We start from the raw sequence: 26,640 nt of genomic DNA on the forward strand, positions 1-26,640 counted from the left end.
TAAAAAACATGCCTTCGAAATGTTCTAACATGACTATTAACCTGTATTTTCATGCTAACAATCATTTTGTCATAGTAGGTGTCATAGTTTTAAAGCTCCAGTGTGATGAGAATTTCATTTCTAAGGGACTGTTCATTATTTAGAAGTGGTGGGGGGGGGGGTCACTGGAGGGATTTGGGGCGCTCTGAATTAAAAAGCTGTGACCCTTCTCTGACCAAAATATATTTTTCCTTGAACCTCCACAAGGGATTGGAAAAATATGATTGACACTCCCCGACAAAATGTTATATATGACGGAAGCGGAAGTCTTGACGCCTGCTCTACTCGGAAAACCCTGAAATACACACCTATTTCACATCCCACCCAAATCAGCCACTTTGTGTCTAAAATGCAGGAACATGGGTGCAAGCAAGACATTAATTAGAGTGCTGGGACTCGACCAGCTGTGCCAGCACTCTGATTGTTTTGCTTGCACGCATGTTACTTACTGCATTTTAGACACAAAATGGCTGATTTGGGTGGGATGTGAGATAGGCTAATTGGCCGTCTGTCCCAGAGTCTTATTAGTCAGACTGATGGACACTGGGTGCCCAGATGGGGGTGCAGGTTACCTGGCTCTGAGTGTTGGACAGCACTGGAGGCTGAGTGGATCAGGGCAGCATGCTGGACGGCAGACCTGGCTGGGATGCCCACACTGCAGCCACAGCAGGCTTCATGGCACAACCATCACCTGACCTACAGACAACAGACGCATCACACTGACCTACAGATGAACAACAGATCCATCACCTGACCTACAGACAACAGACCATCACGCTGACATGTTCACATAGGACGCCTAACGTAAGCAGAACTGAAGCTTGAGGCAGGCTCACGCTTAACCGTTCACACAAGAAGCCTTCTCTTTTCCTCTCGGCGCCTACTCGGCGCCTTGAACCCGCCCACAAACTCCCATTGACTTCATGCCTGGCTTGACAGACCAATGCCCACCGGCACCCCCACACTGCCCTGCCGAGCAAATGGCTGCCACCCCGAATGACCAGACAGGCACCGCGTCCAGGGGCCCGCACTGTCTCACAAGTCCCTCCGCCGGGCAGGAACAGTCCGCCAGCCCGATCCGTTCTGCGGTGGGGATCCTGTTTCGGGGGCCTTCGTTGCGGACCGGATTGTGCTCCGGCCGGAGATGGATGCTGCTCCTTATTTCCCTACATTGAGTGATGAGCATTAATTAGACAAACCTGACATGCTTACCTCATGCATCGAAACTGACAATATTTGGGTAATACCCACATATTGTCAGTTTCGATGCATGAGGTAGGCTAAGCATGTCAGGGTACCCACTGGGTATTAACATGTATTTTGATAGTCAGTGTTTATTATGTCTCCGCCGGCGATAGCCAGGCCGGAGGCATTATGGATCCGGGTTGTCCATCCGTACGATGTTCGTTAACGCGATATCTGAGGAACGCCTTGACGGAATTTCATCAAATTTGCCTCAAACATCGACTTAGACTCTAGAATGATCTGATTAGATTTTGGTGGTCAAAGGTCAAAGGTCAAGGTCACTGTGACCTCTCGAACGCCATTTTAAAGCTTGTTAACGCAATATCTCACGAATGCCTTGAAAGAATTTCATCAAATTTGCCTCAAACATCGACTTAGACTCAAGGATGATCTGGTTAGATGGTGGTCAAAGGTCAAAGGTCAAGGTCACTGACCTCGAATGCCACTTTCAAGCTTGTTAACGCGATATCTCAGGAATGCCTTGATGGAATTTAATCAAACTTGTCTCAAACATCGACTTGAACACAAGGATGAACTGATTAGATTTTGGTGGTCAAAGGTCAAGGTCACTGTGACCTCTCAAACGCCATTTTCCAGCTTGTTAACGCGATATCTTAAGAATGCCTTGACGGAATTTCATCAAATTTGCCTCAAACATCGACTTAGACTCAAGGATGATCTGATTAGATTTTGGTGGTCAAAGGTCAAGGTCACTGTGACCTCTCGAACGCCATTTTCAAGCTTGTTAACGCGATATCTCAGGAATGCCTTGACGGAATTTAACTGATTAGATTTTGGTGGTCAAAGGTCAAAGGCCAAGGTCACTGTGACCTCTCGAACGCCATTTTCAAGCTTGTTAGCGCAACATTTCAGAAATGCCTTGACGGAGTTTCATCAAATTTGCCTCAAACATCGACTTGGACTCAAGGATGAACCGATTCGATTTTCGTGGTCAAAGGTCAAGGCCACTGTGACCTCACGAATGCCATTCCCAAGTTCGTTAAAGCGATATCTCAAGAACGGCTTGATGGAATTTCTGCCAATTTGGCTCAAACGTCGACTTGGGCGCAAGGATGAATGGATTACATTTTGGTGATCAAAGGTCAAGGTCACTGTGACCTCACGAACGCCATTCCCAAGTTGGTTAACGCAATATCTCAAGAACGGCTTGATAGAATTTCTTCTGAATTGGCTCAAACATCCACTTGGACGCAAGGATGAACTGATTCCATTTTGGTTATCAAAGGTCAAGGTCACTGTGACCTCTCGAATGCCATTTTCAAGCTTGTTAACGCGATATCTCAGGAATGTCTTGATGGAATTTCTTCGAATTTGCCTCAAGCGTCCACTTGGACTCAAGGATGAACTGATTACATTTTGGTGGTCAAAGTTCAAGGTCACTGTGACCTCACACACCCAATTTCCAAGCTCTGTAACGCAACATCACAGGAGCGCCTTGACGGAATTTCTTCCAATTTGCTTCAAATGGCGATTTGGACTCAAGAATGAACTAATGGCGGAGGCATAAGTCCACGTTGCGGTCGTTCTAGTTATAAATGAATTTGGGGTCCTATTGCCGGCCGCAGCGTTTCTCTCCCTCTCTCCCTGCTTGCTTGTAGACTAGGACGGCTGTGAGTCTTTTCACATTTTACGATACACCAGGTCATACCAAAATGTTTGGCCAGGTGGGGTGCTGTTGGGTATAGCTGCTCAATTCCAAAATGCAAAAATATATAATAAATAGATAAAATAAGTATATATATTTGATCCATTCAAATTTGTACGACCCTTCTCTGGACTCAAATTAATAAGTCTCCCTCCCTGAGACGACATTTAAAAAAGCATCGCCCTCCCCTATTTTCCTCCAGTGATCCCTGCCATAAATAACGAATGGTCCCTAAGTTAATAGGCCTCATATGTAAAGTTAGCCATTCTGTCAACAGAAATTCAGAATCACATATTTTATATTCCAAACTGTCCTACAAGCTTTGTGCATATCTAACCATCAAAAACTGAAAGAAAAAATCACTGCCAAATCAACCTCAAACTTTTCACGAGTTGAAATCATGGCACTGGATCTCATCTGATATGATCTTGGAATGAAACTCTTCACGGTGCATTATCCCAGCAGTGTGTGGGTTGTGTTCCTGTATGACCACATGGGGGCGGCAGAGAGCAGTCTGATGCTCCTGCGAACATGACTGCAAGTTGCAGCCTCGGTTCACCATGACCTCACACACCATTGCATACACAGTGCATAAAGATTCGAATAGAGTTATAAAGGGAACCACGCACAGGCAACAACTGTCTGCACCGCCTGTAATACCTTTACATGTGACTGTCATGTCATGAACTGAAGACTAGGAACTTCTACAGAAATAGTGTTTAATTAAGCTGTTAAAGTCATCCGATACACTATTATGTCACCGGCCGGCCTGTTTGTTTATCCCTTGCTGAACTCGTGATGAGGAACAGGAAACATCCTACAGGGGAGCCACGTTGAAGTTTTCCAGTCGGCTGTTCGCTGCTCTTGACAACCACTCATGACTGACAGCTGACATGTCAAATGGCTGCCCCGGTTTAGTCCGCCACTGTGCAAACCAGCCAATGGCAGCGCTTTAACGCGGTGTTGTTTTTCTATTGGACGAACGACCACACATTCCTCCAATCAGATCTCCGCCACGGGAAACGCCATCGGGGATTTTCTTTGCGTCACCTTTTGCTCTCGTCTGTGTGGCAGCCGGAAGTGCGCCTGCGTCGGTGAGATTGACAGTGGGCTCGTCCAATGAAGTCCAGTGTTTGGGGGGTTGGCACGTTCAGAGCCCGCCTCTTTGAGTGACAGGTGTCTGCTGCAATCGGATTCTGCTTAGTATGCGAGTTCCTCTGATTGACAGTTTATGGCCCAATAAGATACGTTTGTATGACATTTTTAATAACTGTAAGGATTTACTGTCCAATCCTGGTGTAGAAACGGGGCGGGAGTAAGCGTTACTAAGGCAAGTCTCGAGTCAAGTATAAAGGGAATAACATGGTGTCCCAGTGGCTGTTTATGTTTACCTAACGAATAGATTTGAAGGGGACTAGCGCTTGCGTTGTACTTTCGCTTTTTTGGCACGTTCAGATTTACAAGGCCTGCATGTGGCGTGTAAATCTCATACTTCACTAATGTGCCAGTCTTACAAATGGAAAGGGGCTTTCACTTTGGAAACGTGAGCATTTCCCTGGTGCTCCTGCTGCTGTTGCTCAAAACGCTGATCGGGACGTCGCAAACTCAGGGCTCCGCCATCGGGAGGGCAAGCCGGGGCCCAGAGGAGGACGATGCCGCTGGGAGAGTCATGGAGCGGGGCTTGGAGAGCGTAGGCACCCCGGTGGACGTTACCGTGGAGGACGACGAGAACGAGAGGGCGACCACGGGGGAGACCGACGAGTCGCATGGAGGAGAGGGCAGCGGGGGCTTCAGCCCGACACGGTGCGTTAAATGAGTGAAGTTATTAGGTGGTATGCCGAATTCTGCATCCTCGAAGAGAATATGGCATCCGAGGTGGGATGAAAATGAATAAGTAAAGTTAAAAAGTACGGTAAAGTTACTTTTTGTATAGTAAAGCTACTTCTATTGAGGTCAAGCTAAAAAGTTCCATCCCAATTCTCGGCGCGGATGCAGAATTAGGTACAACATCTGGCTATACATCCATTATCGGACACGTCCCCGTCTGACATGCTTCTTCACTTTGCCCACAACATTTGGACGACAGGCAGCCTCCATAAACATTCAGTCCAGGATGGAACCTGGGTTGCCAAGCTTGTATCAGCGACCCAGAAACCCATTATGTCCATAAATACACGTGGGAGAAAGGATCAGTGATGCCAGGCAGGCAGTGGCCAAACCAGTGACAGTCAGTGCTTGCACTGTCCACGACTGAACTGTGTGTCCGATAATGGACACGTTCCCATTCGACTCAGACGTTTGCTGGTACTCGCACGAAAATTTGTGTGCACGAGATATAGGCGGAATGTGTTAGAAGTACTTTGACATTATTATTATTATTATTATTATTATTATTATTATTGTTGTTGTTGTTGTTGTTGTTGTTGTTGTTGATGTTGTTGTGAACTATTAATAAGTTAACAACAAACTGATTGCTTTATTGGAAAATAGGCCGGCACATGTCCTGGCAAAGCACCAGCAACAAGCTAAACAGTGTGAAACTAACTGGAGTAAGGTTGGTTGTTGTGAGTTTGTCGCAAGCTGCATTGATACAATGTGTCGATAATGGGTCCTGTTGTCAGCCTATAAACAAGAGCTTGTCTGTGTAACTAAAGCCAGCAACGTATACCGGAGTCAAATTCCCTGTATGTCTATACTTGGCCAATAAAGCTGATTATGATTCTGAGAATCGAATCGACTGTCAAACCACCTGAGTTGAAACTGGGGAGAATTGTTCTAAAATAGTTGTATTTAAAGAGCCAGGACAGTCTCTCCGCTTCCAAAGTTTCCACTCCCTGCTATGTTTGCTTTCCTCAGTGACACTGGCTGGTAGAAACGTGCTTCCCTTTGAATATGACTCTGAAATCACATTTGGGAGCACTTACTCCTAAACAAGTGGTGATAACAACACAGATGTCATCACAGTCCTTATCTCCCCCTGCTAGCAGACTGGGCTGTATCTATCTCCCCCTGCTAGCAGACTGGGCTGTATCTATCTCCCCCTGCTAGCAGACTGGGCTGTATCTATTCCAGCTGAGAGAAGTCAAGTGGGCTTATCGGTTTATTTGCAGCGTAGTGAACTGGGAGTCTTGCAGCGTGCACAAGAGAAGTGACAATGATAATACAGTAGTGATGATTAGTACTATAGAAAGTATAATGATTTCACCCAGAAATCACAGACTTTGCCCCCAGTGTACTGACTGACTGCAGATGTTCAGACGATGCTGTGAGCTTATTGTTATTTAAAGTGGAAGGAGGACTGATGGAATAGTTTTCCTATATGCTTCCCCATACAACTGTCAATAAAGATAAATTCCATAAGATAAAGTCCATAATGGGGAGAGGGGAGAGGGGGGGGTGTCAGTTGGGACACCATGCAGATGCTGCAATATCAATACAAAGTAAACATGTGGGGGCTGCTGTTATCCAGAACCCTGAGAGCACACATTTTAAAGCTAGACCCTAGTGGGAATTGAACATATTGAACCCACTGAGCTTCAGGGGACCACAAATCATAATATGACACAGTAACACATATAAGGCAACCTAACGCACAAAGGCACATTGTTCTGCTTCTCTCCTGTGTGAGAAATCCCCAGGATGCTGTGAGGGAGAAGTTTGACGCTTCATACAGGCTGCAGGTAGTTTCAGGGCCCCTCGCCTGCCTGAACGCTGCCTCCTAAAGGGAGACACAGCTATTGGCGCAGTTTGTTGGCCATTGATTTACTCTTCCTTGGTAAACACAATGTTTGACGCCCACCTGGGATAGTTGGTGCAGTGTCGTCTTGAACATATTTCCTTCTCACTCACTCGCATGTTTTGATAGCGAGACTCAGTCTGATCCTTTAGAATTACACTTTATAATAAAAATGTAGTATTAAAAAAATAATAAAAAGGAATCAATTGCTTCCCTCAATACAAATGCCTGTCAACTAAAAAACAACTTCTCATGGTAATATGGTCATATTCTCTTTACTTAACAGTAGTATATAGGTTTAACACAGATGAGAAGTGTTCACACATTCAAGCCTCTCTCTATGTAAAGCCTGCTAATTCTCATTATACAATTTGTCACTGTTGTAACAGTAATTAAGTTAAGTTAAGCTAAGTTATACTTTATTGTCCCCATGGGGAACTTCATCCTCTGCAATTAAGCTCGATCCGTGTCTAAAACTATGCCATGTTAGGTCCTTGACTTTGAGGAACTTGGGCCTGGAAATTGGAAAGTCCTTGAATTAGATGTGGGGGCGCACTGGTTGTCAACCTTTGTGGGCCTAAGGCTCAGACTTGCTGCTGACACCTGTAAATGTCAGCTAGGAGTGTTTCTTGGAATGGCGTTTAGACCAGTTTGGCATCGCAGAGAGAGCTAGTAGACACGTCACTGTATTTTGTGCATTGGACAAGGCTCAGATCGCATAACTTGAGAGGAATAAGTGTAAACTGTTGTCTGAAATTAATAATAATCAAAACAATTATCAGGAAGTGTGTAAAGCAGAGATGGAGAACGAGACATAAGTGAATGTTTTATACTTTGTCTGGCCGTGCCCAAAACCTCTCTGTATGTCAGTATTGTGAACCAGTGTCCGTGCCCACTCTGTCTCCAAGGTCACAAACTTATTACTTATTACTGTTGGGCAAAAAACCTAGGCCCCCCGCCCGACAATGAGCGACATGATGACAAGGAGGCGAAGGCGTCTGAACTGTCATCTGTCCTGTCAAGTAGAAATCCAAAGTGATTAGCCAAGCACTTTGGTCCTATTGGCCTGCCATGCAGCTCAGCACGCAGGGCAAACTCCTCGCTGTTCATCTCGTCAGTCACACCCTGCTCTCGCTCTCTTTCCATACGTCTGTGTGTCTCTCTACCTCTCTCTACCTCTCTCTTTCTATAGGTGCATCTGTGACTGCATCTCCTGTTTCCTCTTTCCATCTACTTTCTCTCACTTTCGGTCTTTCACTTCACTTTCTTCTTCTCTCCCTCTTTCTCTCGCAGTCGACCATGTTCAAATTCAGCTATTTTCTAGTTTTTTAGTTGCATAGTTATAATAGTAGTATTGTTTATACTTTATAGTATTATAAGTTTTAATCTACTGTATCACTTACCTCGTTTGTTTTCTGCACAAGACACTATAGAGATGTTGTGATGATGGAAGCAGCTATAGGGATGCCTGGGTGACTCTGATTCTGTCCTTCATTTGTGGGATACCGTGATTGTATTTAGCAAAATAGCACAAAACTTTCCCTTTTCAAAATGGTGCCATAAAGGGCAGAAGTTTATGTGCGTTCACAGTAATACTGGAACAAAATACGAACACTAGAAAAGCAAATAAGATAAAGAGTGCTTGAGTCAACATTAATTAAAATGTTTGATAAAAAAAATAGAATTAATAAGAAGAATGAACATCTCATAAGAGGCAAATGCAGCAAGAATGAATGGCAAAAACATTTCATAAAAGCCTGTCTGTAACAAACAAACAAACAAACAAACAAATTGATTTAAAAGATTAAGGCTGATTATGCGAACATAATAAACATTTTGGCAGAAAGTGAACATGAACTATGTAAGCTGCCGTTCTTTATTCACCATCAAAACACAACAATTGTTCTTTTCAACCTGTTTTTACAGAAAGGAACCTGACATCAGACTGTCTGTCTCTGTGTGTCTGTCTGTCTGTCTGTCTGTCTGTCTGTCTCTGTGTGTCTGTGTGTCTGTCTGTCTGTCTGTCTGTCTCTGTGTGTCTGTCTCTGTGTCTGTCTGTCTGTCTCTGTGTCTGTCTCTGTCTGTCTGTCTGTCTCTGTCTGTCTCTGTGTGTCTGTCTGTCTCTGTGTCTGTCTCTGTCTGTCTCTCTGTCTGTCTGTCTGTCTGTCTGTCTGTCTCTGTGTGTCTGTCTGTCTCTGTGTGTCTGTCTGTCTGTCTGTCTGTCTGTCTGTCTCTCTGTCTGTCTCTCTGTCTGTCTATCTCTGTGTGTCTGTCTGCCTGTCCCTCTTTCTGTCTGTCTCTGTGTGTCTGTCTGCCTGTCCCTCTGTCTGTCTGTCTCTGTGTGTCTGTCTGCCTGTCCCTCTGTCTGTCTGTCTGTCTGTCTCTGTGTGTCTGTCTGCCTGTCCCTCTTTCTGTCTGTCTCTGTGTGTCTGTCTGCCTGTCCCTCTGTCTGTCTGTCTGTCTGTCTGTCTCTGTGTGTCTGTCTGCCTGTCCCTCTGTCTGTCTGTCTCTGTGTGTCTGTCTGTCTGTCTCTGTGTGTCTGTCTGTCTCTGTGTGTCTGTCTGCCTGTCCCTCTGTCTGTGTGTCTGTTTGCCTGTCCCTCTGTCTGTCTCTGTGTGTCTGTCTGCCTGTCCCTCTGTCTGTCTCTGTGTGTATGTCTGCCTGTCCCTCTGTCTGTGTGTGTGTGTGTGTGTGTGTGTGTGTCTGTCTGTCTGTCTGTCTGTCTCTCTGTCTGTCTGTCTCTGTGTGTATGTCTGTCTGTCTGTCTCTCTGTCTGTCTGTATGTATGCCTGTCTGTCTGTGTGTCTGTCTGTCTGTCTCTGTCTGTCTGTCTCTGTGTGTCTGTCTGCCTGTCCCTCTGTCTGTCTCTGTGTGTCTGTCTGCCTGTCCCTCTGTCTGTCTGTCTCTGTGTGTCTGTCTGCCTGTCCCTCTGTCTGTCTGTCTGTCTGTCTCTGTCTGTCTGTCTCTGTGTGTCTGTCTGTCTCTGTGTGTCTGTCTGCCTGTCCCTCTGTCTGTCTGCCTGTCCCTCTGTCTGTGTGTCTGTTTGCCTATCCCTCTGTCTGTCTCTGTGTGTCTGTCTGCCTATCCCTCTGTCTGTCTGTCTGTCTGTCTGTCTGTCTGTCTGTCTGTCTGTCTGTCTGTGTGTGTGTGTGTGTGTGTCTCTGTCTATCTGTCTGTCTCTGTGTGTCTGTCTGTCTGTCTCTCTGTCTGTCTGTATGTATGCCTGTCTGTCTGTCTGTCTGTCTGTCTGTCTCTGTGTGTCTGTCTGTCTGTCTGTCTGTCTGTGCCTCTGCCTGTCTGTGCCTCTGTCTGTCTCTGTGTGCCTGTCTGTCTTTCTGTCTGTCTGTGCCTCTGTCTGTCTCTGTGTGTCTGTCTCTCTCTGTCTGTATGTCTGTCTGTGCCTCTGTCTGTCTGTCTGTCTGTCTGTGCCTCTGTCTGTCTCTGTGTGTCTGTCTGCCTGTCTCTGTGTGTCTGTCTCTCTCTCTGTCTGTCTGCCTGTCTCTGTGTTTCTGTCTGTCTGTCTCTCTGTCTGCCTACCTGTCTCTCTGTGTCTCTCTCTGTTGGATGTCTCTCTTATTCATTTATCTTTCTCTCTCATCTCATACTTGCTCTCTCCCTTATGCTCTGTCTCTCTCCTTCACACATCTCTTTTGCATGTCGTCTCTTGAGTATATAGCGACACTAGCTCTGTTTCCATACAGCTGTCAAGACAAATGTAGCGGAACTTTTGAAATGTGAATTAGATGCATGTGAACTAGATACATTTCCATTAGGTGTGCGAAGCATCATCCTGAACATTAAGAGAACATATCCACAAGAAAAAGGTGGTAAAGTCTTTCAAGAATTGATGAGTAGTATTGAGCAAGTTGTTGGGGTTTGATGTTAGCCATGTTTCACTCTTTTATCCAAAGGAAAAAAGCACTTGGTAATTTTGTAATGAGTTTAAATATTCATACAACCAAGATTGAGAGTATTGGGAAGAGACAGCAGGTGTCATATTATGTTGTATTTCAGACATTTAAAATGTCCAAAAAAGACACTTTTCCACTGTGGTGCAGTGAGATCATAATTTATTGGACAAAGGTGTCTCCAATACTATTCCTACTATATATATATAGTGTATATAGTATATATATAGTGTATATAGTATGTATGTATATATGTATATATGTATATATGTGTATATGTATATATGTATATGTATATATACCACACTCAATTTGTGTGGTATCGAAAATTAGTTTCCCCCTGATGTTCTTTTTTGTTTTTGCTCCAACTGAAATGTTTTATGGTCACTCACAATTCAGTAGGTCACAGGTTGGCTTGGTTCCTGCCTTAAAACTAGTTTTATAAGGATTTTTCAAAATGTCTGTGGAGGAAATGAAGGGAAACTCACTTCCACGCCAGAAGATGTCACGTGACTGTTGAGCTCTATTGGCTTCATCCAAAACCAAAACGGTGAACTTTGACACTTTCTGGGAAGCTGACGTCTACTTCAGCACTACAGTAACAAGGTGTGAGCACTTCCTTCAGTCACCTTTCCAGGTGTCTCCTGCACTGCTCTCAGTCTGCCTGCTCTCAGTCTGCACTGCTCTCAGTCTGCACTGCTCTCAGTCTGCACTGCTCTCAGTCTGCACTGCTCTCAGTCTGCACTGCTCTCAGTCTGCACTGCTCTCAGTCTGCACTGCTCTCAGTCTGCCTGCTCTCAGTCTGCACTGGTCTCAGTCTGCCTGCTCTCAGTCTGCACTGCTCTCAGTCTGCCTGGTCTCAGTCTGCCTGCTCTCAGTCTGCACTGCTCTCAGTCTGCCTGGTCTCAGTCTGCCTGCTCTCAGTCTGCCTGCTCTCAGTCTGCCTGGTCTCAGTCTGCCTGCTCTCAGTCTGCACTGCTCTCAGTCTGCCTGGTCTCAGTCTGCACTGCTCTCAGTCTGCCTGCTCTCAGTCTGCACTGCTCTCAGTCTGCCTGGTCTCAGTCTGCCTGGTCTCAGTCTGCCTGGTCTCAGTCTGCCTGGTCTCAGTCTGCCTGGTCTCAGTCTGCCTGGTCTCAGTCTGCCTGCTCTCAGTCTGCCTGCTCTCAGTCTGCCTGCTCTCAGTCTGCCTGCTCTCAGTCTGCCTGCTCTCAGTCTGCCTGGTCTCAGTCTGCCTGGTGTCAGTCTGCCTGGTCTCAGTCTGCCTGGTCTCAGTCTGCCTGGTCTCAGTCTGCCTGGTCTCAGTCTGCCTGCTCTCAGTCTGCACTGCTCTCAGTCTGCCTGGTCTCAGTCTGCCTGGTCTCAGTCTGCCTGGTCTCAGTCTGCCAAGTCAAACAGTGGCTGTGTGTCAGCAGCAGCTCTGATGATAAGTGACACCCTGTGGTCATAATAACAGTCTTCATACTGTGAGCTAGAGAAACACCTGGAGGGGGACAGCTTGCTTTAGAGCTGCTACGATTCATCCTTTAGTTGTCAACTATTAAATTAATCACCAACTATTTAATAATCGATCAGTTTGAGTAAATTTCTCAAGAAAAAAAAGTCAAAATTCTCTGATTCCAGCCTCTTAAATGTGAATATTTTCTGGTTTCTCATTGACATGTTTCATCATTTCATAGACCAGACAAATACTGTAATCGATTAGTCGAGAAAATAATCAACAGATTAATCGACAATGAAAAAAGTTGTTAGTAGTTTTGCCATTGAAATCAGTTCCCTTCTCCTCTCCTGTCTCCTGCTATAATCAGGTCCCTTCTCCTCTCCTGTCTCCTGCTATAATCAGTTCCCTTCTCATCTCCTGTCTCCTGCTGTAATCAGTTCCCTTCTCCTCTCCTGGCTCCTGCTATAATCAGTTCCCTTCTCCTCTCCTGTCTCCTGCTGTAATCAGTTCCCTTCTCCTCTCCTGTCTCCTGCTGTAATCAGTTCCCTATTCCTCTCCTGTCTCCTGCTATAATCAGTTCCCTTCTCCTCTCATGTCTCCTGCTATAATCAGTTCCCTTCTCCTCTTCTGTCTCCTGCTGTAATCAGTTCCCTTCTCCTCTCCTGTCTCCTGCTATAATCAGTTCCCTTCTCCTCTGTCTCCTGCTGTAATCAGTTCCCTTCTCCTCTCCTGTCTGCTGCTATAATCAGTTCCCTTCTCCTCTCCTGTCTCCTGCTGTAATCAGTTCCCTTCTCCTCTCCTGTCTCCTGCTGTAATCAGTTCCCTGTTCCTCTCCTGTCTCCTGCTGTAATCAGTTCCCTATTCCTCTCCTGTCTCCTGCTGTAATCAGTTCCCTTCTCCTCTCATGTCTCCTGCTATAATCAGTTCCCTTTTCCTCTCCTGTCTCCTGCTATAATCAGTTCCCTATTCCTCTCCTGTCTGCTGCTGTAATCAGTTCCCTTCTCCTCTCCTGTCTCCTGCTGTAATCAGTTCCCTTCTCCTCTCCTGTCTCCTGCTGTAATCCGTTCCCTTCTCCTCTTCTGTCTCCTGCTGTAATCAGTTCCCTTCTCCTCTCCTGTCTCCTGCTGTAATCCGTTCCCTTCTCCTCTCCTGTCTCCTGCTGTAATCAGTTCCCTTCTCCTCTCCTGTCTCCTGCTGTAATCAGTTCCCTTCTCCTCTCCTGTCTCCTGCTGTAATCAGTTCCCTTCTCCTCTTCTGTCTCCTGCTGTAATCAGTTCCCTTCTCCTCTCCTGTCTCCTGCTGTAATCAGTTCCCTTCTCCTCTCCTGTCTCCTGCTATAATCAGTTCCCTTCTCCTCTCCTGTCTCCTGCTGTAATCAGTTCCCTATTCCTCTCCTGTCTCTTTTTTTTTACTTTTTTACTTTATTGGTTTATTGTGACGGGACAATGCACACAGTGCTGTAGTGGTAAAAAAAAGGTGGGTAAACTATACTTTTGACTCGAGGCAGCTTTCTCACGCGGCACCGGCAGTGTTATAACGGCGGATAAATAAGCTTCCGTGACCGATATACAAGACAAAATATGAGAGTATATAGAACAACTTAATCTGAATCATATAGCCCTATAAGGTATATCAGGGGGTTCCCCCACATTTCTGAGTAGCCAGCCAGATAGAAAAAGTAGCTGGCTATGGGATGGGCCTTGCCCCTCAAGGGGGGTCCGGGGGGATTCTCCCCCGGAAGATTTTCTTTTACATTTTAAAGTAAAATTCATCAACCTGGTGCATTTGAGAGCAAAATGAACTACACACATCTCTAATGTGTTGTGACTTTACAAATAATTAGGCCTAAACAATCAATATAAAATGTATTTATTGAACATTTGTTGAATTTCTCCAGGTATGAAAAGTTAAATTATACAGTAGCCTACTTTAAAGGACCTTGTATGAACCCAGTATATACAGTTTGAAGAGTAATATAGTTCTCTCTCTCACACACACTGTACCTGTGATTGTCAGCTTCAGCTTTATAGCTAAAAGTATGTAGACAGATTGAATCTGTGATTCTTGAATACCAATATATAATTCAAACTGTCCACAAACACATTGGGCAAGGATAGACAACATACTGTACATGGAAATAAAAGTGGTTCTGCCACTCTGGCCACTAAATTTTAGTCAGCCAATATTTATTTATACAGATCTCGGCACAACAAACACCAGTATGTTTCTAGATAGTTTTCAACATGGTCGTATTATATTGGCTTTATACAGTAGCACCTGGACTATTCAAGTCGACTCGCACGCACCTAATGTTACAAACTTTACTTGATCAGAGGGAAATCAATCATGTTTCTTACACCAGTGATTCACTCTTCAGTTGTAAAACGGTGAGCCTATATGATTTTCCCCACTCCGGACACACATTTTTAACCAACCTTACCTATGTTCAGCTCACCATGAGCTGGTCTCCAAATGCACGTCTCCAAATGTGCATTGCGCATTGCTGGCACAATGGCACCGTTAAGTTGTTTGAAGGGGCAGGCAAGCACAGCTCGATAAAGGCACCAACGTGACCGGGGCCGTGTACCTTTCCCGCGGAGCGCTCCACAAAAATAGGATACGGTTCGCGGAGATCCTGGTCAGTGCCATGCCCATGTGTAATCTTTTTTCTTTTCTTTTGGTGTGTGACGTGCTTGGCGTGGTCTCCGCATCAACGGAGTTTACGCGAACGTGTTAAAACTCGTGCAATAATAAGTGTGCATAAACGATTTAAACATGTGAGTAAACGATCTTAAAAGGTGCCTAAACGCTGCAGAGCATTGAAAAAGGTACGTAAACGCCGTTTACGTGCATTTAGCCACCACTACAGCCCTGAATGCACATTAATGGACATGTTCAGAAATACAGAAGCCTCTATATACGAAAACATGTAAATATGCCGGAGTTAGCTAATGCTAATTTACATCCGTAGTCCCCAATAAATATCAAAACAATCACTCATTACATTCATTCAACGCACAAACTTAATATACATGTAACGTGTCATCGCAAAATATACCACAACATTACAGACATCAAAATTACAGCAAAACACAGACAGGATGTACGCAACAAACTGATATACATGTAACGTGTCATCGCAAGAGATACCACACATTACAGACATCAAAATTACAGCAAAACACAGACAGGATGTACATGCAGCATGTCAGTGCTAAAAGAAGAATACTACACCTTCCATTCGACAGGTTACATGATAACAATACATAGATACAGTATGAAGGCTACTCTACTCTCTCTTAAGTGTTACACTTAAGTGGTGAAGTGCCTAGTGCAGGAAGAGAAGAAGATTTGGAAGGCAGCTATTAAGATAGTGTTCACAAAATTGGTTTGTTTTAAGCCAGTTTTTGAGCTGGCTTTTGAATGCCGCAAAAGTGGGGCTTTCCCTAATAGCCATAGGCAGTGTGTTCCAGCTAGTGCTGCCATTGGTCGACCAGGTGTTTTTTGAGAACGTGGATTTTCTAGCTTGGACTTCGCAGTCCCCCCTAGCTGCTGCCCTTGTGCTCAAATTTCTATTCTTCCTTCTAATGAACTCCCCTAGAGGAGGAGGAGCCAAGCCGTGTAAACATTTATAGATTAGACACGTGCTTTTAAATGTTCTAAAATTGTTAAAGCTAAGGAGCTGATATTTCTCTAAGATTTCACAGTGATGATGTGATTGTGGTTTTTTGTCAAACACCTTGATGGCTTTTTTATAGAGCTGTTCAGAGCTGTTCTCCTGCTATAATCAGTTCCCTTCTCCTCTCCTGTCTCCTGCTGTAATCAGTTCCCTTCTCCTCTCCTATCTCCTGCTGTAATCAGTTCCCTATTCCTCTCCTGTCTGCTGCTGTAATCAGTTCCCTTCTCCTCTCCTGTCTCCTGCTGTAATCAGTTCCCTTCTCCTCTCCTGTATCCTGCTGTAATCAGTTCCCTTCTCCTCTCCTGGCTCCTGCTATAATCAGTTCCCTTCTCCTCTCATGTCTCCTGCTATAATCAGTTCCCTTCTCCTCTCCTGTCTCCTGCTGTAATCAGTTCCCTATTCCTCTCCTGTCTCCTGCTGTAATCAGTTCCCTTCTCCTCTCCTGTCTCCTGCTGTAATCAGTTCCCTTCTCCTCTCCTGTCTTCTGCTGTAATCAGTTCCCTTCTCCTCTCATGTCTCCTGCTATAATCAGTTCCCTTCTCCTCTCCTGTCTCCTGCTGTAATCAGTTCCCTATTCCTCTCCTGTCTCCTGCTGTAATCAGTTCCCTTCTCCTCTCCTGTCTCCTGCTATAATCAGTTCCCTTCTCCTCTCCTGTCTCCTGCTGTAATCAGTTCCCTTCTCCTCTCCTGTCTCCTGCTGTAATCAGTTCCCTTCTCATCTCCTGTCTCCTGCTATAATCAGTTCCCTATTCCTCTCCTGTCTCCTGCTGTAATCAGTTCCCTTCTCCTCTCCTGTCTCCTGCTGTAATCAGTTCCCTATTCCTCTCCTGTCTCCTGCTGTAATCAGTTCCCTTCTCCTCTCCTGTCTCCTGCTATAATCAGTTCCCTTCTCCTCTCCTGTCTCCTGCTGTAATCAGTTCCCTTCTCCTCTCCTGTCTCCTGCTGTAATCAGTTCCCTTCTCATCTCCTGTCTCCTGCTATAATCAGTTCCCTATTCCTCTCCTGTCTCCTGCTGTAATCAGTTCCCTTCTCCTCTCCTGTCTCCTGCTGTAATCAGTTCCCTATTCCTCTCCTGTCTCCTGCTATAATCAGTTCCCTTCTCTCCTGTCTCCTGCTGTAATCAGTTCCCTTCTCCTCTCCTGTCTCCTGCTGTAATCAGTTCCCTTCTCCTCTCCTGTCTCCTGCTGTAATCAGTTCCCTTCTCCTCTCATGTCTCCTGCTGTAATCAGTTCCCTTCTCCTCTCATGTCTCCTGCTGTAATCAGTTCCCTTCTCCTCTCCTGTCTCCTGCTGTAATCAGTGCCCTTCTCCTCTCCTGTCTCCTGCTGTAATCAGTTCCCTATTCCTCTCCTGTCTCCTGCTGTAATCAGTTCCCTATTCCTCTCCTGTCTCCTGCTATAATCAGTTCCCTTCTCTCCTGTCTCCTGCTGTAATCAGTTCCCTTCTCCTCTCCTGTCTCCTGCTGTAATCTATCAATATTCTAGACGTTTGCTTTGATCCGGCTGTCACTTTGTGATGTGAGCTGCTGTTGCGTTCGTCTGACGGCTGTCACCTCATCTCACCTGCCATCTATACGTTACACACGCGGCTCCGGAGACCTGCATGTTTACATCCATGTCAGAGTGTGTGTGCATGTGCATACATGTTTGAAAGTGTGTGTGTGTGTGTGTGTGTGTGTGTGTTGTATGTATGTGACAGCGCTGCCTGCCTGGTTTGATGTCTCTGCCAGCGAGACCGTTGGGACCCAAGCACCTTAGGGAGCACTTGGAGGTGAGAGGACAGTTGTTTGAACCCCCCCCCCCCCTCCTTCCCCCCTCCTCCCCCCTTCCTCCTCCCTCCCTCCCCTGCACCCCTCGGGCTCGGTAGCGGCAGCAGCTCTTCTGGGCCGCCACGCTCTCCGCCTGGCATCCACAGCCTACTGCTTAGCAACAGCCAATCAGCCTTGCCGAGCCGGGCGACTTGTCAGCCAATGGCGTGGCAGAGAAGGGCTAGTGCTCAGAATTTGAGTTGGCCGCGTGGGTCTGGCTATAGGAGGAGAGGATTTTTTTTTTTTTTTTTTTTTTGAGGGGAGAGTTCACGTCCTTGTTTTTCTTTTTTCTTCCTTTTTTTCCACTCGGCTGCTCTCTGTAACCGGGGAGATGTTGTGGGTTTTATTAATAGAACGGGTCCCCAAAATAACAGCTTGTGACGTAGACGATAGTAAGGTGTGGCCCTGAAGTCCCTCAGGAAAAGTTCTGAAGAACCTGTCTGTCTCTATACGGCCCATGTGTGTTGCACTGGACTGAGGCTGGACAAGTCATGCCCTGCTTGCCTTTAAATCACCTCAAAGAAGTTCATGTGATTTGTTTTAACTCATTTCATTCTCTTTGTTGTTGTTGTTGTTGTTGTTGTTGTTGTTGTTGTTGTTGTTGTTAATTGTCTGTCTTAATCAGTTATTCCTCTTTGTAACACTGATCTGTAAATTATTTTATTATATTATTTAAATAATATCTAAGTTAATTGTTTTGTGTAGACGTTGCATCCAAATTGTTGATGACAGTCTCTCAACACTTTAGTTCTGTGTGACTTGGTGAATTTCTCTGCATGAAAATGTCTGAGTTGTGAGAAAAGGTCAGGACTCATTTGGCAAAATGTGTGGCTTCATTAGCACCTTGTGTGTAGAGGGACAGGAGGATTCATCGTTCTTCATTCTTCATTAATGTCACAACAGTTTTGAGCTTGAACGTAATGATGATCATAAGTGTGGATTTATGAGGTCAGTGGCTGTTGTGGTGAGTTGGTAGGAGGCATGGTGCAGCACTGCAGTATGGGTGGGGCCGAGCCGGGAGAAGGTGGGATGCTCTGAGGAGAGGAGGAGAGGAAGGAAGGAGGGAGGAGAGGATGAAAAACACAGAGTTAGCCGGTAGTTAGTAGGACCATGCTGCCCTGTTTTTACTGTAGGTAGCTCCTCACTGCTTAGCAACAACCAATCAGATCCTCAGAACGGAGCTGCAGCTCAGCCAATCAGCCGGCAGGAGCGTGGCGCCATAGAGTTTGGATTTTACCACGTGTGACATGCTACGGGCTGGAGAGGGTGGCGCGGTTGTGCAAGAGGAGATAGTGTGATGGCAAAGCTTTTTTACGTTGTGTGTGTTTTTTTTTATTGGTACTAGGATGTTTTTTCTCACAAACCACACCCTTTCCCCATGGTGCAGTGCTCTGCTGCAACCATCCAGACAGCTGTGAAGACTTTACAGCAGAGCACAGCACACATCACAAGTCACTTCAGTCCATGTTGGTCACGCTTCAGCCATCGTGACAAAGACAATCGTTCTTTTCTTGACTTTATTATTGAACAGGGACTGTGGACTGTCTCACTGGCATTTTGACAGGAAGACTGTGTGACACAATATAGGTGGTGTTTGTTTTTTTACTCAGCACTTATTTCAGTGATATCATAACTATTTGTTTTCAGCATCAACAGGCACATGGGAGTATCTCTCTCTGCCTGAGCAGAAAGACCACGTCCTGGTTGCATGCTACCTGCAGGTCCATAAGAAGCATTAAAACATCTTCAGTTGAATCATCAAAAATGTTGGCTATGTATATTCCTTATTCAGTTAGTCCTCCGCTCGTTATTTATTGTTTTTAACGTTGCTGCTTACGCTTGTGGGCAAATAGGTCTTGCGTTTTATTGTATTTGGCCTTAAAAGTCTTGAACTTGAACTTGTAAAGCCTTTCCCCCGCTAAGTAGGTCATTGCCTATATGCCTTATGTATGTCAGAAGATCCATAAGTTCAAAGGAATGCACTTTCACTTTCCTCATATTGGATTGCAGCTGGGCGCGGCCGGCCCAGCGCCGCATCCTTCACTTCCTCCCCACGTGTTCCCCATGCTGTCGTGTTTTTCACCCAGCCTCTCTCTCTCTCTCTCTCTCTCTCTCTCTCTCTCTCTCTCTCTCTCTCTCTCTCTCTCTCTCTCTCTCTCTCTCTCTCACTGCGTGGCGCGGCGCTGCGGGCTGAGTGGCAGCTGTGCGGCAGCACAACGCCACACTCCACTCCAAACAGGCTGCTCGCTGTTGCATGGTTACAGGCAGTCCCGCCCTGCCATTGGCCCACAATCTGAAAAGCGGCTCGCCAGTTGGCTGAGCGAGGGAGAAACACAGAGTTGCGATTGGCTGACGGCCGGAGGCAGGCTGTGGCGATTGGTCCCGCTCGGCGGTTGGCGCTCCTTGGAGACTCGGCCTGTGTAAACATCCTGCTTGTTTCTTTTGAATGGAGTGTGTTTACCGTGCCTGCGCTCCTCTCAGTGTGCAGACTGCTGGGCTGCGTGTCTCCAAGGAGCGGAGAGTCTGCTGAGAGACAGCCTAATTGGCTCCCTGCTCTGCCATCGCTTTGTGATTGAAGAAGCACTCGGCACTATTATGACACTTTGACAGCATTACAGCCATGATGCTAACAAGCCTCTCTCTGTCCTCATCTTTACCTTTCTGTCTCTCTTTCCCTCTCTCTCCATCTCTCTCTATTTCTCTCCTCTTTCTTTCCCTCTTTCTCCATCTCTCTCCATCCGTTCTCCATTCCGACATCTTCCAGCAGCAGCCGCGGCGCTGCCTGGATGTGTCACGCTCAGCAACAGCAGCCCCACAGGCTACAGGCAGGGGAGCAGCGTCTCAGGGCTCCAGACACGCAAAATAAACGGCCCATAGTTCTAAATGAGAGAGTAGAGCTCGCCTTGCTCCAGTTTGCTTCTCCTTTTGATTCTGTCTGGTATGCTACTATCCCTCCCCTCCCTCCCTCTCTATTGCCATCATGTTACCTAAAGTTGTAGAGTTAAGTGCCCCCCCCCCCAATCCAATTCTTTATCTAGAGTACAAAGGGGCTTTGTGGGCTTTGATCTCCCTCTCCAAATCTCCCCCTCTCTCGCTCCCTCTCTCTCTCTCCCCCTATATCTCTTTCTGAAGTTGAGCTCCATGCTCTCAATGACTTCTTCACTTCTACATTCACATCACAGCATGACTTGCGGGGGGCGGAGCTAGCGGCACGAAGAGCGCCAAGCTTCCACCCTCTCAGAGAGCCTACTGCTTAGCAACAACCAATCAGCCTAATATTTTTGGCAGGGCTGCGCAGCCAATCAAGAGAGTGGCTGAGAAGAAAAACAATGTTTTTTTTGGTCTTTACTACTCTATACTTTGCAAGTGTTGAGGCTGATCATGTTAAAGAGCAGATCCTGTGTTGAGGCTGATCATGTTAAAGAGCAGATCCAGGAAGTTAATCTTGGGTTTGATGGGGCTGAAAGACACATGGCTCATTCATCTCATTAGCATTTTTATGCAAACTCCCAGCTGAAGTTGAGATGAGACAACTAGTTGGTCCAGACTCCCAGAGTATCTGTAACTTCCTCTCAATGTGCCTGAGTGAGAGAGTAACACGGAACATTTAGGAAAAGCCTTCCAAATATTGATTTGCGCCCGGCTCTGAGAGAATTACATGTCTCTGTTGTCTCAAGGCTTAAGCATCCTAGAACATGCCCCCTCCCCTTCATCACTGAAGTGTATTCAATGGGTGAAATCAATATGGGATTATAGCTGGTCAATAGCAGTTAACCTGTTTAGTCTAATTGATGGGCAGAGTGGGTGTTCTTCATATTAAATAGCCTACACTCAATTTAGTCCACAGCTCTCACAGTGCGAATAAATTAGGATGATTGATGACAAGGCCATTTTTTCCGCAACATTTTTTCAGTCTGAGTGGGGGAAGTGAAACACTCTGGACTCTGCCTTCCCTCAACAACTGCTGCCGAGTTGCAGCTAATGCCCAGTGGCCAGCAGGGGCAGACAGACTGTGCTGTTACTAACTGTATGACTATAAAGCAGAGAAAGACTGCATGCGTGTTCAGCAGACTTTCCCTGGTCAAATAAAGCAGAAAAACCTGCCGGTGTTGACAGTGTCTCCTCTGGACAGATACAGATCGATAGGGAGACGTGGCCGGTGCCAGAGTTGAGGACATCATTGCCGTTGATGACGAGCAATGCGGCAGAAGCCTTGAGAATGACTGAGGGTGAAGGGCAGGGCCGCCCGGGTTTCACTACCAGCCTGTAGTTTCTCTACCAGCCTGTAGTCTCTCTACCTGCGTGTAGTTTCTCTACCAGCCTGTAGTCTCTCTACCTGCGTGTAGTTTCTCTACCAGCCTGTAGTCTCTCTACCAGCCTGTAGTCTCTCTACCTGCGTGTAGTTTCTCTACCAGCCTGTAGTCTCTCTACCAGCCTGTAGTTTCTCTACCAGCCTGTAGTCTCTCTACCTGCGTGTAGTTTCTCTACCAGCCTGTAGTCTCTCTACCAGCCTGTAGTTTCTCTACCAGCCTGTAGTCTCTCTACCTGCGTGTAGTTTCTCTACTAGCCTGTAGTCTCTCTACCAGCCTGTAGTCTCTCTACCAGCCTGTAGTTTCTCTACCAGCCTGTAGTTTATCTACCTGCCTGTAGTTTCTCTACCAGCCTGTAGTTTCTCTACCAGCCTGTAGTTTATCTACCTGCCTGTAGTTTCTCTACCAGCCTGTAGTTTCTCTACCAGCCTGTAGTTTATCTACCTGCCTGTAGTTTCTCTACCAGCCTGCAGTTTCTCTACCAGCCTGCAGGGCCGTAACCAGGGTTCTGAAATAGGGGAGGTCCAGCAAGGGGAGGTGCATTCGGTGGCGCCCGCAAGGGCGCCGCCGAAAAAATTTTTAGGGTTTTTTCCCCCCTTTTTTAGCCATATTTAGAGTAATATATAATTTTAAATCAACATTAGGATTATACTGTTGTGATGTCATTATTCAGTATATTCTCTTTCATGTCACCACCTGCTCAGCTCTCCTGTCAACATAATTGTAACTAACAAACACAAACTGTTTTAGCCAAATTCATATCAAAATGACACCTACAAACACAGGTACACAACCCAAGCCGTACACAACACACAAAGTCATCATCGATAATAAAAAAAACATACAGAGGGACATTTATTTATTCCTGATAGGAACGATTGAAAAATAAAATAAAATATATTATGTTGTTTTTAACTTTACACCACCTCTTTTTGTTACTTATTGGGTCATGAAACTGAAACCATGCATATAGACACCTGCATACCTGACTTCGGGAGCTTGGCAATTGGCATCATGCATGATTAGCCAGTAGCATCCCAACGTGTCACACAGGTAACATTACTTAAGAGACAGACTAGACACTTACTTTCTTGGTTGTTGCTAAAAAATCTGTCAGTGTCACTCACTGTCTGTCGTTCACTCGCTCACTGTCTCGCAGCTCGCTCACCTTCAATTATCTCGCCAGGCAGACAGACAGTCATCACTCACCACCATGCTGCTGCTCTCTCGGAATCAAGTTACCGCGGACGCGGCGTCAGATGACTTCCTGCCTGACCTGCCTTTCGTTTCAAAATAAAAGCGATCCCGTGTTTTTCATGCTTTTCCATGCAGATTGTTTTATAAAAAAAAAAAAAAAAAAAAAAAAAAATCCTCTGAAATATTAGGGGAGGTCCGGACCTCCCCGTCCTCATAGCTAGTTACGGCCATGCCAGCCTGTAGTCTCTCTACCAGCCTGTAGTTTCTCTACCTGCCTGTAGTCTCTCTACCAGCCTGTAGTCTCTCTACCTGCCTGTAGTTTCTCTACCAGCGGTTTCCAACCTTTGCCCACTCATGGCCCACTTGAAAATCTAAAATTTTTCGTGGGCCACATCCGACCGTAAACAGTATGGAGGCCATAATGCATTAAAGGACGGCTTTCCCGTGGGGAATATTAATATATATTAAATCTCACGCCCCTAAGGTTTTCGAATCCATTGAAATTTTTGAAATTGGTTGTTCACTGCCAGAGATATCAACCGAAATCCACTCTGTGTGTGTGTGTGTGGGGGGGGGGGGGGGGGGGGGGGGGCGTGGTGGAGGGGAGGGGCGGGTGCGGGGACCCGAAATCCTACATTTCCCACAATGCACTGGGCTCGCGTGGCCTTCGTTTCCATGCCCACCCCTCAGGCATTTGGCTGATATCAAACTCCAGTAGGTGGCGGTAATGCACATATATGCTTGCCAACCGCCATAAAAGTCAAAGAAGAAGAAGAAGAAGAAGGCTTCGACATAAAAACATTTAGTAGAACAAGAAAAAATCAAAAAATAAAATTGCCTCCAAATTGCACCAAATTTAAACGGAAGTATATATGTCGGGAGATGTCTTCATAAAAAAATCTTCATGCATTTTAAGGCATTTTCCAAGGAGTTACGCGCATCTGATGTTGTAACTATTTCATGTAAAAATGTGTAAAAACGGGTACATTGCTCAGCGTTGATTTCGTTACTTCAACGCATGTACTACTAGATGTAAAATTTGACGAGCTTTCCAATGCCGCCAGTCCCGTGTCTGTATGTGCTTCCGTTCCCGAGATATGGTCTCTTTGCAAGGAGCTATGGGAAGCTAATATTAGCTACCATAGGCTAGGCGGTGGAAAAAGATGGCTGCCTTTTGTTTTTCTTCAAGACCTCTGAAGGGGCGTGGAGGACCTCTAGAGGCGGGACCATTGCGGCACAGGCCCACAACACTGTAGTTCATAGGTGCTCGACTTCCGCAAGGCTGGACTTGTCGCCCCGACGCGTTTTGCGTCAGAGCGTCATGGAAATAATGTGAGAGATGGTTGATATCTCTGGCAGTGAACAACCAATTTCAAAAATTTCAACGGATTCGAAAACCTTAGGGGCGTGAGATTTAATATATATTCATATTCCCCACGGGAAAGCCGTCCTTTAACGATAAAGGAGCTGTCTATCAGCACCACACACAAAAATCTGAAACTAAAAGTGAGGGGCTGTCTGTATGGGTGTATCGTTTCATATTTTCCGATACCGGTGCTAAAATGATACTTCTAAAGTACCGGTTGTAAAAGTACCGGTACCATATTGGTACCGGGTTTCGTTACCCAACCCTACTCTGCAATAGGCTTAAAGCAGCTACGAGCAAGATTTTCGATTGTTATTAAACAGTCTAAATTTAGTATCGATGCCTCACATCTTACCTCTAATATTAGACGAGACCAACGCAGAGTGGTCTCGTCTGTGGCTGCCGCAAACCGTTTCATTTCACTTCCTAATGACACCGGCCCGCAGACAGACCTTTACAGTCTATGAGACGTCAATCATCAAGACAACACTCGCCGATTCACTCGGCTTTCAAGCGAGACTGCTCTGCATTGGTCTCGTCTAATATTAGAGGTAAGATGTGAGGCATCGATATATTACATTTAGACTGTTTAATTAATAACAATCAAAAATCTTGCTCGTAGCTGCTTTAACAAATAATTGGTTACAAATTAATTAATGGTATCATTCAACAATGGAGAAATGCATTCTCATAATAATAATAAAATGCATGAAGATCGTAACGTTTTACAAATGGTTTGGCGGCCCACTTGCAATACCTTCTGGGCCCACCAGTGTGCTCCGGCCCACAGGTTAGGAATGGCTGTGCTATACAAAGGAAAGAGAACTTTTAACAAACACTGTTGTGTCACCGCCTAAAGGGGAATAACACTCATTAAGAATTCGCACATTGCTACAGCTGGACAAAAACCATAAACAAGTTGAGTTTGAAGTTGTTGGTAGGGCTGCTGCACAATTGATTGAAAAAAGAAGTATAAAAAAAATCCTTTCCGTTGCCAAAACCATTTGTAAATCTTTTCTCAGGGGGAAGTAAGTTGCTGATGATATTATGTATTCTATTCTGGTGATGTGCAGAAACCTCGGCCAATACATCAACTTGCAGCACCTTGGAGGACATGCAATTAGTGAGGAAATTAGTTTTTGCCAGCATTTTCACATTTTTAGCATCTTTTTTCCCCTCTGCCCACAATGCTAATAAAAGAAAGATGTAGAAAATGTGTCCACTTGATTTTGCAATATCAGCATTCAGTAATGCAACTTTTATATTTCTTTATTTTTCTCTTTTTTTTTTGCCATTGACAACTAAGCATTTTTCACAATATGGATAGACTTTAGATGGATGTCATGGGCACCAGCATTGTGAAACTTTCATTTATATTACTATGATAAAAATCCTTGAAATGGAAGGTTTCACTTAACAACAGTCTAAGTCTAAGCCGTCATATTGTGCAGTTGAGCCAATATTTTGTGAACACTTACAATTTTCTGCTCATGCTAGAGAGCCATGACTAATGTGAGATGTCATTGATGAGAGTACAGCTTTGAACAACCCCTTTGACTATGAATGAAAGGCTGCCTTTGTGGACATATGAAATGCTTTATTGAGCTTTTACATCTAAATGAGCTTAATTTTATGGCAGTAATAAGAGTTTGGAGCCTGAAAAAGTACCCATCTAACAGCCGCTTTTACCATCTGTTTCAGGCCATTATCAGTATGCCACCCATAACCTGAGGTGGGTCGACGTATTCACCGTCAACTGCTCTCCCCTCCCTCAACAGCTACAGTGTAGGCGCCCTTGAGCAAGGCACTAGTTGTAAAGGGCAGCTTGAAGGCATGAATGCAAAGCAATGTTGCTGAAAAAATGTATGCAGCAAAACATGTGCCTGCCTACTGTGACTTTCAACACTCATTTGAAAGCTATGATCCTTTTAAATAAGATAACAACAATTGAATACAACTGGGGAGGTTTACGCTGTAATTTATACTCATACATTTTAATTATCACAGTCTTTCCAAGCTTAATGGTATCTAATGATATCCATTTTTATGGATCTAAGAATTGTAGCTGAATTTGAATATTGTGTGTGTGTGTGTGTGTGTGTGTGTGTGTGTGTGTGTGTGTGTGTGTGTGTGACGTGTGTGTGTGTGTGTGTGTGTGTGTGTGTTGTATTTTACAAGGTCAGATACTACCACAAGGACATACTGCTAGCAACTGCTTACTGTGTGCTGTGACAGTAGTTTAATTAAATC

The 26,640-nt window shown here is 45.4% G+C and overlaps 1 protein-coding gene across 2 annotated transcripts in view; it reads left to right on the forward strand.

The window, feature by feature from the left end:
- Positions 1–4,607: 4,607 nt before the first annotated feature.
- The window catches only part of eif2ak3 (eukaryotic translation initiation factor 2-alpha kinase 3), a 64,361-nt gene continuing 42,328 nt past the window's right edge, over positions 4,608–26,640 (forward strand). For both annotated transcript variants that reach the window (XR_014552564.1, XM_083633782.1), the window contains exon 1: positions 4,608–4,753. Coding sequence is in view for 1 of the 2 variants with exons in the window: in XM_083633782.1 (XP_083489908.1) it covers positions 4,620–4,753 (134 nt within the window). In the remaining variant the exon portion in view is untranslated. The remainder of the gene's footprint in view (positions 4,754–26,640) is intronic.

Source organism: Poromitra crassiceps (assembly GCF_964638095.1).
Source record: "Poromitra crassiceps genome assembly, chromosome: 3".
NCBI lineage: Eukaryota > Metazoa > Chordata > Actinopteri > Beryciformes > Melamphaidae > Poromitra > Poromitra crassiceps.